At 32.7% G+C, this 19600-nt stretch overlaps 1 protein-coding gene across 1 annotated transcript in view; it reads left to right on the forward strand.

Annotated features, from left to right (window-relative positions):
• LOC118181520 (annulin-like) overlaps positions 1 to 19600 on the forward strand; it is a 110602-nt gene that overhangs the window by 72957 nt on the left and 18045 nt on the right. The window contains exons 4-12 of the mRNA XM_035350687.2: positions 4752 to 4888; positions 6493 to 6637; positions 7342 to 7460; positions 8624 to 8734; positions 9763 to 9937; positions 10792 to 10930; positions 13677 to 13783; positions 16612 to 16777; positions 18906 to 18985. Of these exons, the coding sequence (XP_035206578.1) occupies positions 4752 to 4888; positions 6493 to 6637; positions 7342 to 7460; positions 8624 to 8734; positions 9763 to 9937; positions 10792 to 10930; positions 13677 to 13783; positions 16612 to 16777; positions 18906 to 18985 (1179 nt within the window). The remainder of the gene's footprint in view (positions 1 to 4751; positions 4889 to 6492; positions 6638 to 7341; positions 7461 to 8623; positions 8735 to 9762; positions 9938 to 10791; positions 10931 to 13676; positions 13784 to 16611; positions 16778 to 18905; positions 18986 to 19600) is intronic.

The following is a 19600-nucleotide window of genomic DNA, read 5'->3' on the forward strand; positions in this document are numbered from 1 at the left end:
CCAAAATTTCGCGACAAAAATTAGAATGAAGAATATTCCCAGCTTGGCGATATCTTGCCAAATTAGTGAGTAGTGAGATAGCCATTTACTCAATGTTAAATATACTGGCCCCTGTATTCTTTTTTTTTTTTTTTTTTTTTTCAAGCATAGCGTCGTCTCTCTAGATTTTTCATGTTACATTATACAGAAAAATGCAACAATTTTATTTATAATTGCACTAAAATCCAGGGCTGTTGAGTCAGTAGGGAAAATGACCGACTTCTGGAATTTTAATGACTCCGACTCCCTCATATATGTTGTATATATATATATATGTGTGTGTGCGTGTGTGTGTAAACATATATACATGAGTTACAGCTTATTTTTTTAATATAAAAGGAGTAATAGATGCTACAGAAAAAAAATTGATGGCATAGCAAATTATTTATATTAATTAGCATTTATTATGAAATGGAAAAACTGGCATTAGTTATTTCTAAGAAACAGTATATCTTCGGCAAGATTTTCTTTGTTGGAAGGCCATTAGATCCGATTTGATGAACTTCAGAGCCGAGAAGTCTTTCCACACTAACTTGGGTAGGTGGAAGAGCTGTTACTGTTAGGGCTACTTCTTTTAACATTTCAGGATAGATTTTTATAAGTTCTAAAAGAGGTGACTTGCAAGCGCAATTATATTTTTTCTATTTCTTCAAAAGCCGTGTAGAAATCTTGTTTGTATTTTATAATTTTTATATCTAAAAGCACTTTTTTTTTATTTTCATTCGCTTTGCCTTAGCCTTTCCAATATTATCCAAAAATATTTCTCAAAATCTAATTCATCAATGGAAAAATATGGTAGAGACTCAATTGCAATGTCTGCAGTTTGACTATCCTGATTCGAATTCTCCAATTGTTGTTAGAATAATTTCATTCTTAATGAAAGTTCATAGATGACTTCTTTGCCTTTTTAATTCGTTCGTCATCCAAGAAAATTCGGTGTTTCGGATCTCCATATATTAAACCCAGCAAGATCTCATTGTTTAGCAAACTAGTTTCTCTTTTCTTCATTGAAGAAATGATTCCTTCTACAATAAACCCTCCATTTCAGAAAGAACAAACATCCCATTCTCACCTCCTGTCAATTCTTCTCATTGCATATTTTTTGTAGCTATATACGGTATAGAAAGAAGAGTTTCCAATTCTGCAAGATCATTCCACGGTCTTTCTATTAGTGAAACATTAGTCATCTCATTAAAAAGTTCTTAATTCTGAAAACCTCTTTTTCATCAAATATGTGCTTCCTTATCGCATTTGCTTGATCAATAATTGCTCCTTTTCCTGCTCGCTTCCTAAGAATGGCATCAATTTTGGGAGTTCTTGTTGTTATTGCTGCTTACCTAAATTTACCAGTTAGTTTTGTAACTAAATGAATCAGTTTAATCACTAATGGCAAATATCACATCCATCCTACTCCCTTATATTTATTTATTAAACAATAAAATAGAAAATAACTATTTATTAATGTATACAGTCCATAAATAAAACTAATAACTCAGCTTATTAATTTTTTTAATTCATTTTAATTTCATTTCAAATTCAAACGGTCCAGCGGAAATTGGGAGTCGACTTGTTTTTAGCGACTCCAGCTCCGACTGCTTTTACCCCAAAATCTGCCTCACTCCGATTCCGACTCCACAGCCCTGGTAAAATCATCTATCTATGTACAAAATTTGTAACAGTATGTATGTTCCTCGCACTCTAAAAGAAAAGGGAGTACCTAGAGCCATCAAATTTTGATAAACGTGGTCCTCCATCCAAACATGTGCAGCTGAAACCTCAAATTTTAAATTTCGAATTTGTTTTATTATTTATTTCATATTCCATAAACCTTTAATAAACTTTTTATTAACAAGCTCAACAATTTGAAAATGAGCGGCAGCAACACTGTTTGAAATAAAGTATTTTTGTCTACAGCGCGCGCGCGAGACTTCTATCAGAAATCCTAAAGAAAATTTTAAATGCAAAAAACGTGATATCTGATAAATAAAATTAACACATAAAAAGTTGATCATGAAATAACAAAAAAATTCTATCCGTCTTACTAAAAAAAACTGAATATTAATATGATCAACAGGGAAAAGAAGAAATCTATACCAACACTTAACTATGCACCTAGAATTCTAAGTATATGCTGCTATGCAGCTTTTAAAAATTTTGTGATTTTTTTATTGAATTGTATATGGCGTACGAAACAAAATGATGCTTATTAAATCTAAGAAATGTGGGTTAGCAGGAGGAAGGACGAGAACAGACTATATAGTGACTTTATAGTGACTATAACAGACTTTATAGTAGACTGCGAGCTCAGCGAGAGCGTAAAAAACCTCGACAAAGCCTGTTGGACGACGGTTAAAATCTGATATATTTAAGGTTTTTTTAAATTATTATTATTTTTTTTACATTTTTATCCGTATGTCTCTTATAGAAATTAATATAATTTAATTTAATATAAATTAAAAACATATATGAATAGGTCTACTAATGTAACTATACTCTAAAATTCAAAGAACAGTTGCTGTTATTATTACAAATTCTGGTACTTTTCCATTTTGCTGGCGCAAGCGATAAAGTCTCCAAAAATGGTACAAACCATGCCAAACGGAATATCCTCGCTGGTAACCTTTTACGCTTCATTTTCAAAACAAATCGCAGCCGTTTATTATCATATTGACTGTTTCTTTTAATACTGGCATACAATTACATAGAAGTTTTACCAGATAGTTCAATTTTATGCCCTAAGACCATTCGCAGTAATTAAGTCAATTAGAATGCAATCACACCGCTCACCCGATGACGAAAACATAGAAAAGGCAAAATCAAGAGTTAAATTCATCATTTCTAATGAGAATGCACTAGCGAAGTAAAGCACTACGGTTTTACATAATTTCTGAGTAAGCTATTCGTACGAATTGAAATAGTTCTTGAACTTAAACTTGTATTCCAAATTAAGATTTAACTTGAAATTAATGTAGATAATTACTGAGAGAATTAGATTTTTGTAGCGTAGTCTAAGTGAGATGAGATCACTTTTGGGATCACGTGATATGAAACGGCGAATCAGGATGTTGCACCATGAAAACATAGTAAATTCTTAAATTATTGTCTTTTTACAAATTTATTGTCTTTATTTATTGTCTTTTTACAAAATTTTAAGCGCTATTAAAATGTTTATGCCTTCAAAATAAAAATTTCATAGAAGTAACATTTGTTAACATTTTTTATGTGTATACTGTGTGTTATCGCCAATAAAGTCTGCTTGGCGAGACTTGCACCGGCGAAACGGAAAAGTACCCAAATTCTATTCATTTTATTTACTCAAAGTACTGTACTATTTATTCATACTTTATATACATTTACCATAAATCAGAAACTTCTGAATGTTCTGAATTCTGTAAACGCAAGGGTACGTTAGGAGGATATTTATACCAGTAAATACGGTATTCATATGCAGATTTCCTGTACTAAAGTTTTTAAACCAATTACTATTATTCTTTTCCTTGTGAATGAAGCTAAGTTTTTGCTAGTTATAATTACAAATTACAGAATAATTCTGCCTTTGTACAAAATATTCCCGGCAACATTTTCCTTTTTAATGAAAATCGGGGTTCACAGATCAAGCTACTTTTATAACGGTGTTAAATGTGGGCATATTATAAGTTAAAGCCCTTTTCGCAGTTTTCAACAAATATAAGTTGAAGCCCTTTTCGCTGTTGTCAACAAAGAAATTCTCACGGGACCTGAATTTTTTCCTGGGAACGGACTAACTTCAGTATTTAAAAATGACTTAATGATATATGTCTCTGATAATCTCTGCGCAATGGAAACGAAGTTCCATTGTTAAAACATGTTTAATTTGAGGATTAATCAAGTGAACTCTCTACGAAAAATATAAAACTAAGATTTAAAAAAATTAAGAACAAATTAGGAACAAGATTAGAAGCGTATAAGATGATTAAAGGCCATATTTTTCAAAAATTGTATTAAATTATTCATATAACAGAACGATGTCTGCTACAATCCGACGTATAACAGGACCAATATAGCAGAATAAAGATCTACAGAAATGAGCTGTTCCGTCTTCGATGAGACAATACGCAAATTTATTGTACATATTATCCGTCCTGTCTAAGTTTAACCATTATACTGATCAGATCTAAAAAATGCCCAGTCCACAGATATCGTTATCGTTACCTAAATGCTTACCGATTCTGTATAGCTTCGTTTTTAATTAACTGACCTATTCTGTCTGGTGCAGACGGATATAAATATAGAGAGAAAGAGAAATCATAATGGAAAATTCGAGATTGTATGCATATATGTATCATGAAAGAAGTTGTCTGTTTTCATAGATTGTCAAAGCTAGAATTTCTGTCAAAAACTAATAATAAAAAATTTCATTATTTCTCTTTTCTTTTGTGTTATAAATTAGTACTGTAGAAACATGTTTAAGAAAAAAATAAAACAAATAAGTAGATTAAACAGAAAAACAAAACAAAAGAGAAATTTTATTGCCTGGATTACCTTACTTATCCAGTTACATGAGTAAATGACCAAGTAGTAATTTCGATTTCATATGTATACATCCCAAAATATATTTTCATGTTCTCCTTTTATTCGAATTAATTTTAATTTTCAGATCCTGTTTTATTAATATTTAATTTCAAATTTGATATATATATATGTAATGATAATTATATTTTATACTGCTGCAGATGCTTCCACACCATCTTATTCTCAAGGCACCATGATTTTCTGCCCTGTTGTTCCATGTGATAATTCAGTGCTGCCATCTGATGGATGGCAATGCAAGCTTCTGTCTGGCGCAGAAGAGAGCTCTGTTGTGCTGGAGGTAATAATTACGTTAATTAATGACTAAATTTTCTCTGTTTAATTAAACATTATGAGATATATAATTGTATATCTTTCATAAATTATTGTTCTGTGTGATCGTATAAAGGGTTTGGGTTTAAATAATTTCAGAAAAACAGGGTAATTTTTTCTTTCACTTAAAATATGGATAGAAATAATGTTATGAAAGTAATGAATAACGATCTCCTCTGTTTAATCAGTTGTTTAAATAAATCTTATTCTTTTATAGAATGTCAGAAAATGACTGCAGTATTTAGTGAGGTATGTTGAATAGTGTAAATGTAAGACAGATTTTCTAAAAATTTGTAAGAATTATTATTTAAATTAATCAGTTATTTATGATTTCAGCCTTTACTATAACTTGTGCGAGTTAGAAAGTATTTATGCTGCTGTTTTTGGATTGTACGAGAAAGCGTGTTTCTGCCGCTCACGGGTACGTTGCGTAATTCCTGCCAGCTCGGATAACTTTGTAATTATTCGGCTTCGAATTTTGTTGCCGACGTTTAAATTGATTCGCCGATTAGAGTTCTTGAGCCAGCTTAGATTTAAATTTAGTTATGCACTGTTCGATTACTAGTCTACGTTTTAAATTTGAATTTGAGTGTTACTTCAGTTACATAGCCACAAGTAGTGATTGATTCTGTTAGCATAAAAGCATTTATGTTTAAAATTCTGTTTTAATAAAAAGTTTTTTTTTTAACCTTTTCAAATCTTTGGTTACTTCAGACACATCGATATTCCACTTTATGTCTGTTAGGAGCTTAGAACTAGTTTATGCTCCCCAAACAAGCCAAACTCTGTAAGTTATCGTGCGGCAGCGGGAAGTATACGAATTTTGGCAACGTAGAGTTAAATAAAATGCCGCCATTTTCTGGTATTTCAAAATTAATAGAGAGCATTATTTAACTCGATTATGGCCTCAATATGTGTTGTTTGAATTTTGAGAGTATAGCCATGGAACCTTGGGTTATTTTTTGTTTATTAATTAAATAACAAGCGCAGATGAAAGATAATATTTCTTTGAATTTAAAATTAATTCTGCAGTATTTATAAAATTCAACTGTAAAAAATAAATAAATTTCCTTAGAGGCAAGAACAATTCATTCTGAAAAAGTCAACAGCCTTTTAGCTGCATTTCAGTCGACTTCAGTTACACTACTTCCGTGTATCAATTTTAGTGTGAAATACAAATTTCGTTGTTTTATATTTGCACACATCACACTTTTCATCTATTCTACAGCTATTTTTTAAGACTATAAAAAGTAATTACTATAATGTAAATGATAATACAGGATATTTTTTAATGTTGTAACTCCTTTTGACTATCCGAAAAAAAAAAAAAAAACCCTGTCCTAGTGTGGCATTTAAAACCTGTCCTAATGTGACATTTTTTTACAACTAAATCTTCTAAATATTTCTGTGCACATTATTCACGAAATGCATAGAAATGTTCGTATTTTTACACAGGTAGATATCTTTTTTATTGCAAAGTTTTTATTTCATTTATTATTGCAGTAGTCTCATTTTTTATTCCCAATAGTTAATTTAGTTAATTTTATACTTGTTTCTTTCCTACCAATGCAGGTGACAACCACACCTAACTGTATCGTAGGTGAATGGATCTTAGAAATTGACACCAAAGTTAAAAAAGAAAGAGAAGAACAAGCTAAAAGCCTGAGGTACACATCAAAGAAACCCATTTTCCTTCTTTTCAATCCTTGGTGTAAACGTAAGTTACACTTCTGATACCATGATTATTTCTTTTACATAAACTGATTCGTTTATCCTTGCTTTGGAATACTATCAAACTTTATTCCCTTTATCTCATTTTTCATATTTAAGTATGATGCGCAGACGAGAAGTGTAATGACTGAATAATAAAATATATTTTAATGAAACAACCATAATTTATGTAAGCAGGATCAAGGAAAGTACTTTTCTTAAAATTTACTATACGTTTCAAAACTACGTCACGAATATTTTAAGTTTCTGATCTACAGAAACGCGTTTAAAAGATTGAAACTTTGCCAGAATATCTGAATTATGACATCTGCATAATGATTTTCAATGCGTCTTCCTCTTCTCTAAATGGACCTCTCCCAGTTTTGGCATACGTAAAATATTGAAAATCTATGTAAGATTTATACTGAAGTTAAAATAGCAAAAATCACAGATAGAAAAACTCGATAATTTTAGCCCGTTGTTTTGTAACCCACAAAAAGAAAAAAATAATTGTATCTAAAAATAAAAAGTTATTTGTGTTTAACATTGGTAGGTCTTATTTGGCTCACCCTGTATTAGAAGCTTTCTCGTTCAAGTTTCTATGGCATTTTTTTTTTTTTTTTTTTTTTTTTTTTTTTTTTTTTTAGTAAGCAAAGGATTATTCCTTTTAGTTGATAAAGAAATAATCGCAAAAATTATTTTTTATTACAGAGGATACAGTGTACATGAGTGATAGTGAACATAGGAAGGAATATGTTTTGAATGAATCAGGTTTAATTTGGAGAGGAACCAATAACAGACATCGTCCTTGTGTGTGGAATTATGGACAGGTAGGTGTATACAAGTTATTAATGTACTTTTCACGTTATTAGCATTACAGTCAAGGGTTCAGTGTATTTATTTTTAGTAGGCCAATTGAACGAGTTCGATATTTTCTATATTCCTCGGGTTAAATCTGTCCGTAACTGGGTTATTATTCGGCAAAAATTTACAACAGAGGGCCGCTTGATATTTTTGGGAACGCCAAGAATGGCGCCAGAAGGCTAAGTTTCCAACATGGTTGTTACGCCGAAAATACATGTTACCAAATTAACAAAAGTGCTCACCTCGTGTGTTCTTGACTACGTCTCATCGTCATCGTCGGCACATACATAATGCAAATCAAATAGTTCCGGAATTGATCCTGCTGCTCCTAATCGCGGTATTGGTGAGGCAGGAATACAAAATGTCATCCGACGACTGCCGAAGAGCCCGCTTGCGAAACTATCGCTTAATGTGGCTCCCCATGCCCTCAATGGTATTGGTATGAGGGTCAGTTCGAGCACCTGTCTTGCGACAGACTCACTCATAGCCATCCGATTGATCCACAAGCTCGAGAAGACACATATCTGTGTACAAACTTGACATTCAATAGCGAGAACTAATTAAAACTTCATTCGTACACCAATCAGTTATAACTTTCTTATTGTTTCGTCCTAAATCAATTAAAAAATAGCATTTATCTTGCCAGATATACTTCATGGAAGTGACAGGATCAACGATTAATTAGACCCAGCCAGCGAACAAAACCCAAAGGTCAATTAACGGCAATTAAAATTCTAATAATTCAAAGCAGGTGATACGTGTACTACAAATCACTTAGTCCTCGATAACTAAACTAAGAAGTTCCAATCAGATTAAACTTATGAAAAACTTTAGCAGGTAGCAATAAAATAGTTGCCATAACGTTGGGTAAACAGAATAGATTCTGGGTTACCAGAAAACCGGCAGCAGCGTCTGTATTTGGCGCCAAATCAAAAGGCATCCTTTTCTATACTAGAACCTATAACTCCTTTTGTTAGATAGAATTACTGCTTCCAATTTGAACAAATGGATAATTTGTTTCTAGGCGATGATTTTTATGGTAGTTGAAGTAATCTTTTTGCCATCTTATTATGTATTGTAGATAGCACTTAATTATCATTTTCCTTAAATTTCTTTCTTTTATTTGCAGTTTGAAGAAAACGTCTTGCAGTGTTCCTGTTACCTTCTTGGGCACATTGCAAAACTTTCCATCGTAGCTAGAGCAGATCCGGTGAAGGTTGTTCGGCATATTTCAGCTGTGGTACTTATTTTTTATTTCAATTTTGAATTTGAAAAAAAAAACTTAATTCATTCATTAGAAAACTATTAATGACATTTTAAACAAATCTTTTCTTTGAATGCATTTAATAACGAAATGTGTGCGCATTTATTTTTCTAAGTGAGATCATCCAATTAGAGGGAAATGGAATAACCTACTCTAAGAGAAAGCTGGCAGTGCTGATCAATAGACTATTGAAAAATTAAAAAAAAAAAAAAGAAAAAAGAAAAAAGAAAAAGAAAAAAAAGAAAAAAAGAAAACTTTGAATCGTATAGAGACATACATGTAATTCCACATACAACATGTAATACAGTGTCCTAGAATTCGCTTCAAAGATACAAGCCCTCCTTTTGTGGTCAGCTGATACTCAGTTACCTTTTCTGTAACATGTTAATGATGATACGCTATTACCCTATGTTACGTTATGATACGTCAGTTACCCTTTCTCCGTTTTGCTGTTTCTGTTAAAAGTGAGTTTTCATACTTCAGATTAGAATTGAAAAGGCATCTTAATACATCTGGAATGTATGCCATTAGTCTGATACGTTATTAGTCTGATACGTTATATCTACTTAAACATTTCCTCTTTATGAAGTCATTTTAGATTATATCTTTAAAACATGATAAATGTTTCACATTCATTGCTTGTTTCTGCATATCAAAACGTTATTTCATGCATATTTCTTATCTTTCACTTTTATTTTATTTATTCATTCATTTATTTATTGTTCTTATTGAAATACTAATTAAGAAATTCGTGTGCTAAATTGTGTTCGAATCACAAGGTTAAAAACCGCTGCAAAGTGTTTTGCCTGATTTTGTAGATGCGATCTTAGTAATGCCTGACTTTGTAGATGCAACTTTTTTTACTTTTCTTAGGTTTTTTAATATCATTGAATTTGCATTATCGGAGTATTTTGTCACCACTTCTTTTTTGAGTGTTTCCACCGACTTCATATTTCTGATAGCGAAATATATTTTCCATACTGTATATTAATTTTTCCATATAGGTTAATTCTCCAGACGACAACGGTGTATTAGTTGGCAACTGGTCAGGTGATTATGGTGGTGGACAGGCACCCACCCAGTGGAGTGGAAGTGTTGCCATTCTCCAGCAGTACTATAAAACTAAAAAACCTGTGAAATACGGCCAATGCTGGGTGTTTTCTGGCGTTGTAACTACAGGTATTTATAAATGCATATTTTTGCACCTTTTTAGTTACATTTCAAACAAAACTGCATGCAATTTATTTCTCAAGTTGTAGAGTCATTAGGTTGATTGGAAGCAGAAAAGATGAAAAATAGCAACCGCCTTCGCCGCGAATCGAACCACGTACCTCTGGAATACCGGCCCAGCGTGCAGAACCACTACACCACGAAGGCACGCTAGAGAAGTGGGAGAAACACCTTATATACTCCCCTTTTTTAAAGAGCGACTAGGGTTTTAAGGGACCTAGTCGCCAAATCCTGGGTGCGGAGAATCATCATCCACAACCCTTTTAGTTCGGACGCCACTTGTAGAGACATTAGGATTTCTTTGGAAGCCAGAGATATGAAAAATTAGCAACCGCCTTCGCCGGGAATCGAACCGCGGACCTCTGGAACACCGGCCCAGCGTGCAGAACCACCACACCACGAAGGCACGCTAGGGAAGCGGGAGAAATACCTTATAAAGTCATAAATTATGCGTTAACTTAAGACATCGTAGCCATCTTGTAAATTTATTTACTAATAACGTAATGTTAATACGTTATTAGTAATTAGCCTGTGATTATTATTAGTAGCCTGTGATTTTGAACCCAGGAACTACTTTCCTTGCGGCTAAGTACTTTATGGCTTAGCTTCTAAATCTTATAGCTATTTTCAAATTATTTTTATTTCCCGAATTTTTGCCCTTGCTATGATTTACATCAACGTCCTAAATGGCAATATAATTGTGCAAAATTTTCCTTTTTTTTTTCATTCATCTGTTAAATCTTTATCATCAGAAGAGACGTAATAAATATATATTTATCTCTATAATCTTTCATTTATTTCAGTATGTCGAGCCTTGGGTATTCCTGCACGTTCTGTGACCAATTTTGCATCTGCTCATGATACTCATAATAGTCTTACCATTGATTATTTCTATGACGAGGATGGAGAACCGATAGAGAATCTTAATATAGACTCTGTGTGGTGAGTACTACAAAACTTGATTTATTACGGGTTGGTTTTAATCATTTAAATGACGTCTGCATATCATTTATAATTTTGAAATCCTATGAAAGCAAATACTTTTGCACCTTGTGGTGCCATAGTGCTCTAAAAGTATCCAAACAAAATTCTAATTTAGATTTACAGCATGTGATTTTTGCCATTATAGCTTATTAATGTCAGATCTTAGAAGCTAGAAGTTGGGTGTATAAAAATTTCGCGCTCGTCAAAGAAAATGAAGAAACATTCTTTAAAGGAAATAAAAATATGAATAAACAAAACAATTCTGAAAGGTTTCAGATTTTAACGGTCGCTTAAAAGGGTTTCTTAAAGTTTTTTACGCTCTTCCTGAGCTCATAGTCTACCAGTCTGCTGTTACACTCCTACTAACCTTTTTTTTTTTTTTTTTTTTTTTTTTTTTTTTTTTTTTCCCCTTTTTAGCTTTATTATTAAGCATAATTTTCCTGGCACTGAAGCCATATACAATTCAACAGCAAAATTAAAAAAAATTTAAAAGCAGCATAGCAGTATACGTTTAGAATTCCTGATGGAATGTCAAGTGTTGGCATGCATTTTTTTCTAGAATTTTCTCAATTCATCATATCAGTGGCCACTTTTCTTACTAAGATAGATGGCTTTAGAAATTTTTTTGTCTTTTCTTTTTATTATTCGTTGTGTGCTTACTTTATTGTGCCACATAAAATTCTATTCAACAGCAAAATCACAAAATATTGAAAAACAGCATATCTTTAGAATTCTCTCGGGAGAATTCTCTCGCTTCCTGGGGATAAAAGTGTTTTATTCCGAACAGTGTTGCCATTGCTCGCTTTAAAATCCTAGAGTTTGTTAATCAAAAATTCGCTAAGTTTTGCCAAAATATGAAATGGATAATAAAAGCAAATTCAAAATCTCTTTTGGTCTAATAAATAAATAAAAATATCATATTTACTGTTCACTTTAATATCGATCTCTTGTTTTCAAAATCTTGCTAAATATCTGGACCCAAAACCCGTGTGAATTGCGTATTTCTCATTATTCAGCTGAGTTTTGAAGCCAGTCGCTTTATGTTGCATGTCGTTTGTCCCATGTTTTATGTGGAATTTTTCTTAATAAATAAATATACTGGGCATCTTCATATGTTTACAACAGTTTGAAAAAAAAGCTAACAGATAAATCACATGACACACAAATACAAAACATTTTGTGTATGATGAATGCTTAGTGTATGTAGGCTTATTTCAATTTTCAGGAACAGACCTAAGTATGAACCACATCTGCGGAAAATTACGAGCAGTGCACTTACTTATAATAATTTCGAAGTCCTATCATGTTGCTAGCATTTTGGTGAGTTCGGATATTGTAAGCTTCTGCTCTGTACGCTTTTCTTGTTGAATAAATATCAATCCAAGAAATTGTGTTTTACTGTAAATTATGATCTCCAGAAGTTCGCTTACTTTTAATCTTGTTTTTTCGTGTTTAATTCATCATTATATTAAATACATTTAATTTGAATGGAATATTTCCTTTTTAATTTAAAGGTATATTTGTTGATTAGCAATAACATACAATAATATATTGTATAAAATATTTAAATCGCTATGATAATTGTATACTTACCAGAATTCGATATTGAAGAATTCTCCAACTCAGTGTTATCTGTGAAATTATTGCCTGTGAGAATACGTACTGTAACGCTAGACAGTCTGGTGATTGACTGTTATACCTTTTCATTAGAACCACCGGAAGCGTTTTTGAATAAAATCATGAAAGTGTAACGTCAAGAAAAGTATCCTTTCCATTAGATTACTCTTGCGTCGAATCTTCTGTATGGTGATACCTGAATTCCTTTGTAACAGTAGGCAAATAGATAGTTACAGGTTATTTTTAACTGTCCATATGCACTCTTTATTGATGTATTTCTTGTTTTCTTTTAACATTTGTCATTCCATTTCCGCTGAAGAATGCAAATTATTATTCATTTGTCAGATTTTCTTTGTTTCTCAGATAGTACTTTACCATTTATTGGAGACAGGGCTTAATTTCTAAAAGAAGAGTGCCGGAGCCCTATGGAAGACCTTCAGGAAAGAGCAACAAGAGTGAATAAATAAATAAAATTACTGTTAAAATCATTAATAATTTAAAAATTAAATAGTTAATGATTATCAAATTAATTAATAATTATTTAATTCATATAAATAATCATTGTATTAATTATTATTTAATTTATAATTATTATTTATTAAATTATTAATTTATTATTATTTATTTATTAAAATAATTAAATACTTACCGTTTAAAGTAATTAAATAATTAAAATTAAATAAATTGTAAAGGGATAAAATTTAATTAGCGATTTTTAATATAATTTTATTGCTAAAAATAAAACTTTCGAGATCAAATTTGGACTGACATTGCTGTTTCCAGTTGCATAAAAGAAGTGCCGAAGCCTTCTATTTAGGGCTCCGGTGCGCTTTAGCTAGAATTAGAATTTATCCCAAAAACTAAGAAGCCACCGGAGCCGGGCTCCGGCACAATTTATGCTCCGACTGGAGACAAATAGAAGCTTCTTATAAGATGTGGTTTTGCTGACTGATAGATATGTTTTCTTTCTCTGGATTTACCTTTGCCGTTTTCATCGTTCGAGTAATCTACTTTAAGTTTATTGTACTTTAATTCTGTTATGTTCTTGCAGATAAAGTGAGACTAAAATTTTCGAAATTATTTCTAGGAATTTCCATGTGTGGAACGAAGTTTGGATGGAAAGGCCAGATCTGGAGCCTGGTGGTTACTCTGGATGGCAAGCTATTGATGCTACACCCCAAGAAGAATCTGATGGTATGAGTTTACATACTATTCAAGGCGTTAGTATTTTTAATCAATGTGATTGTTTTTAAGTGGAGAAGAAATGTTTACGTTAATGTTTATGGTGAGTAGAACAGAAAATTTATTAACGTATTTAAGGAGCAAAGGAAGTAAGACGTAATTATTTGTAAATTTCATCGAGATTCATTAGCGAGATGTCGAAAATAATCTATGTAGATGTAATAAATCATAGAGTCATTCATCTCATCATTGTTTAAATCACCACATAGTAAGTGATAACAATATCGCGATAAAAGTGTTTTTTAAACATTTGTGTCTGTCATCTCTGGACTAATAAATATGAACTTAAAGTAACACCGAATGAAACAAGGTGAAACAATGCAATCGAATGCTCTTGTTTCTCATAAAATGGAAAGCGAATTGCCTAAATGACGAATCTAGAAAATACTAACAATGAACTCGGCTTGTGGTGCAATTAGACTTTAATGTGAAAATATGCGATGCTGCCATTGTCAAAATTATAGTTGGCTAATTAACTAAATATATAATTAAATTGAAAAGAAGTAATATAGTTGCAGGTAATGAGTTGCTTTGTTATATCGAATTCAAATTCCGAATATCTCATTTCTTGAAAACTGAAATATCGCATTGAGTAATTTCACTTATCGTATTCTTTTTTATTATTATTACATTATTAATATTATTTGAATAAATACATAAATGCAAATTTGTCATTATAGCTTAATATGTAAAGGGTATTTTAGTTCTGGAAGGGAATTTTTGGTTAAATTGCACAATTTCAATACAACGAATTAAATAATAATAATAATAATTGTACTAATGCTTCCAGATGATTTTGTTCTCCCTTGGAGATGGTGAAGATAGTGCTATTGGGAGATGATTATTGATTTGAATAATGAAATGTCTCTATACAAGACGTTTGAAATATGTTTTAAAACAAAACACTAAAGCGTGATATTTTGGTTTATTAAAGCTATTATATCAATAAAATTATGAACTGAGTTCGAAAATAAGTAGCGAATAATATACCCAAAAAAGGCAAAAACTTTAAAAAATAAAATCTTAAACTTAATTTTCTGAAATACTGCAAGTGAATAATTTTTCAAAATACCGGAAGTGAATTTCAAATTTCAAGCGAGGGGCGGGATTTGTGCAGTTATTTTAAAAGTTATCACTAGTACGTCTATATTTTTCTTTCAAAATCTTTCGAGACATAATACCAGTAACGCCTTTTACCTTTTGTTTTATAAACATCTTAACTTAAAGTTAAAAACTTAAGATGTGCGAAATTTAAAATAAAAAATTTCCCATGCCATATACTCCGAAAAGGTAATAAAGGTGATATCAAATATACGTACATAGTCCAGTCACATTAATATGATCAGTACTTACTTTCGACATCAACGTGATATAACCAATCACAAAAGGAAGGTGGCAGCACATTGCAATGGAGGTACATAAAGGGTGTTCCAAAGAAAAGCATCACAATCGTTGGAGTAATGCAGAAAAGGAACGATTTATCTGACGTTCAAAAGGGCATGATCATTGGCTTTCGGGCCAAGGATGGAATCATTTCCAAAATGGCTAATTTTGTAAACTGTTCCCGTGCCGCCGTTGTAAAAGTATACCGTGATTGGCAAAATGGCTTTATTCAAAAATCAGCGACGTGGCAAACGTAGTGCACCAGGGGGGTAGATGACAGAGGTGAACGACGACTGCGGAGATGCGTTCGAGCGAATGGGCGTGCAACCTATGCTGACTGCAGTTCATCGGCGACGAAGGTGGAATTTGCGCATCATTATCGCAACTGGACCTCCACTGAGTGGCGTTAGATAGCTCTTTCCGATGAATCACATTTTATGCTCCATCGGACAGATGGGCATTGGCGTATACGGCGTGAAACGTTGGAAAACAAACACCTTGCAACAATTTCCTGAAGGGTCCAAGCTGAAAGGAGCATTATGGTCTGGGGAATGTTTTCGTGGCCTTCTCTGGGTGCATTCAACTCTGTGGAAGGCACGATGGATCAACAGATATCCGCATCTGTTCTTGCAGACCATCTCTACCCCTACATGCGAATTGTTTTTCCCTCAGAATGATGGCATCTACCAGCAGGGCAATGCGAAATGTTATACAGCTCGTATTATACGTGCGGGGTTCGAAAAGCACCAGGATGAATGTACCGTACTCTCTGGCCATCAAACTTCCTGGGATTAAATCCAATTGGAAATCTGTGGGACAACCTCGATCGGATTGCTCGTGCCATGGATCTTCAGCCGCGTAACCTAGTGCAGCCGGCCACTGCACTGGAGTTGACATGGCTCAACATCCTAGGGAACACTTTCAGGAACTCTCTTCCTGCACGTCTTGCAGTGGTCCGCTCTGAGAAAGGTAGTTATTCTAACTTTTCACAAATGGACACATTAAGGTGACTGCACTGTGTAATTAAATAAGCAAATACAGATGAAAGTTAAATGTAAAAAGAAAGAAACTATCTTGGTGCAACTCTAACGATGATTTGTCATCATTACTAGCAAGGCACTTCTGGAATTAAGGTTGTTTGATAGCGAAATTGCACATACTGATAGGGCCATGCATATTTGATGGTCTCCACTGAAACAGGGATCTATTATCTTAAAAAAAAATAGAGAAAAATATTAGAATTATCAATAATGATGCTATAATTATCAATATTAACACAAAAATAGCAGAATCTGGAATATCAGTTTAAAAAAAGTAATAATAAAAGATTTTTTACAGTCTCACACTACAAATTATGTTGTTTTACTTTTTTACAGAATAACGTTTCATTCTTTTAGGTCAGTATCGTTGCGGGCCTTGCAGTGTGGCTGCCATTAAACGTGGTGAGATCCAGAAAGCTTACGACGCTCCTTTCCTTTTTGCCGAAGTAAATGCTGACAAAGTGTATTGGAGATTCCACGGCAAGAATCAGCCACTGAAGCTCATAAAAAGACAGACAGAAACGTAAGTATATTTACGGTAGTGTCCACCATATTTTTGTCTGGTGCATCTTAGAAGCTATATGGGCTGTCAGAGTTCAGAAAAGCGAAAGTGAACTATATCCGAGCCAAGAATTAGAACCACGTGTCTTCAATTTGCCAGGTGAATATGTTAATCATTTACACGAGAACTGCAACGGGAGATGAAATAATTCTTTGCATTTTCCCCACTTAAAAGTGACTGTATCTCGTACCTTTCCCAGGTCGGCCAAATCTAATTGGTCACGCGTTGTCTTTAAATAAAGCTAGATGAATATGATGATCACTTACAGCATGAAAGAGCGTGAGAGGAAAATTTAATCTAATATAGCATTGTTTATCAAATCAATGAAAATGTATTATATAAAAAGTGTCGCGCTTTATTGGTACATTTTTGAACGAAAATTTTCTTTATTGAAAACTAATTTTAATCAAGTGCATATTGACGATTATTATCTATGATCTTTTGCCATTTTTCGGGTAGCTTCATAATTCCATCGGTGTAGAACTTCTGTGGTTTATCGTCGGAAAACTTGGGCAAGGGATTTTCAGCGGCTCTTCGGTCGGCCAATTTTTCACCATCAAGTAAGTTTTGCAGACACCGAAGAAAATGGTAGTCAGACGTTCTAGGTTTGGGCTACATGGTAGATGCATCAAAACTTCCCAACCAAGTTCCGTCAATTTATTCCAAGTCATCAAATATGTCTCCCTTTAGGACTCCCTTTCTAAACTTTTAGAACACAACTCCCTTTCTTTTGGCCAATTCTGGTCGCTCTTTCTGTATTGCTTCGTTCAAACGGTCGAGTTGTGCACAGTACAGTGCCGAATTGATGGTTTCGCCAGGTTGCAATTTATGGGGCACCCAAACATTGAGCTTCTTTTTTGTAACCTGCTCTTTTCAAATGATTCAAAACTGACATGTGGTTGATGTTTAGAGACTCTGCTATTTCCTGACAGCTTACGTGCCGGAATTGCTCCACCAGTTGCAAAATTTCATCGACTTTTGCAGTGACTGACCGACCAGAGCGAGATGCATCTTTGATATCGAAATTTCCGGAACGGAATCGAACAAACCACTCCTGGGTCCTTCGTTCACTCACAGCATTCTCACCATACACTTCACAAATTTTTCGGCATGTTTCTACAGCCTTTTTACCTTTTTTATAGTAAGAAAGCATCACATAACGTATTTCTTCGGATATTTCGCTCATATTCAAATCAGTTTAACATTTTATACAAGCAACGAATTAAAAAAACTATTTTCTCAGACAATGGAAGCTTAATGTCACCTTTTAAGTACATGTTCCTTTGAGACAATCAAGTGAGTTGTCTCAAACCATCACCATCAACACCATCTAGTGGCAAAAAAACGCGGAGACCTTTTATATAACCCAATATTTTCATGTATGAAAATATAATTGTTTTACCGACAGCATTACTGCTTTCCTCACTTATAATTTTAAAATTATCCCGTTCCCTCGAAAAGTTTCCACAAAGACAACTATGCTTAATTCTTTTTCTTAAGATGGTGCTTTGTATTATTGGTTATCCATGTTACTAAAGTAATCGTTCTCAACTTTTACTATATTCATACATTTAGAAAATATCTGATGTGCATGCATATTCTATATAAAAGTAACAAAATGGTATTATTCTAAAAAAATATATCACATAATTCGGAACCTGTGACAGGACAATAAGTCACTCTTGTCACAACTTCTGATATTCCACGTACCTCTCGGAGATTCATTAACTTCAAATTACAAATCCTTTTGTTAAATTATAAACTTATACATATATATATTTACCGAGAGCTTTACAATATAAGTGTTCAGATGTCGTAGTTTATTATAATCCGGTAGTATTATTTTATGCTATATATTATGGTATATATTTATGGTTTTGCATTATTATAATCCGGTAGCGTTATTTTTATGGGTCTATGTCATGTTCGTATCATACAAAACATGAATTAAAATATAAACATTCGGAAAATACAATCACAAAGAGTAGAAAGTAAGTTAGAATTATGCTACTCAAAACTTTTGTTTCGGGATTTATATAACTTATGTATTTATATTATCCGATTTTAATACTTCAGTTTTCTTTTTCAGAATTGGCCAGTATATAAGTACCAAAGCTATCGGATCTTATGACAGAGAAGATATTACTAATGAATACAAGTACAGCGAACGTAAGTAAAGTATACAAAGAGTCGATATTCGGTTTATAAATTCAGACTGTAAGCTATAATACTAAGGAAACTAGTTCTTACCGACTGTCTAATATTATTTAAAATGCATTTAACTTGATTTGCATCCTATAACTACATAGAAAAGCAGATAAAATCGCCAACATTTGGAAGTTCTGTTCTTGTTTTTGTTCTCAAGTCAAATGAACCGTCTTAACAACGAGACTACAAGATAATGTAAGCAAATTCACCTCGATTTAGCCGGAAAGTTTCAGTTAATTTATATATACTGTTGTTATGAATTTACTCCGGCTCCTTTGCAAGGTAGTTTAAACACAAAGTAAAGATCCAATTGTTATTTAGATTCAAACTTAAAAGTTAATATGCATGTAGAATAAAGTTTAAACTATCACAAAACATACTAGAAAAAATACTACAAAAACATCATGTTTTTTAACATACTTTCACCTTTTTCTTTTTTCTTTATTAGTATTTCATACATATTGTGTTTTTACATTATAAATAACAATTGGATCTTTACTTTGTGTTTAAACTACCTTGCAAAGGAACCGCAGTATCACTTTAGCTCATAGGCAATAGCTTGAAGAATTTACTTTT

Source organism: Stegodyphus dumicola, chromosome 12 (assembly GCF_044657685.1).
Source record: "Stegodyphus dumicola isolate Sdum_Otavi_A_Nest chromosome 12, ASM4465768v1".
Taxonomy (NCBI): domain Eukaryota; kingdom Metazoa; phylum Arthropoda; class Arachnida; order Araneae; family Eresidae; genus Stegodyphus; species Stegodyphus dumicola.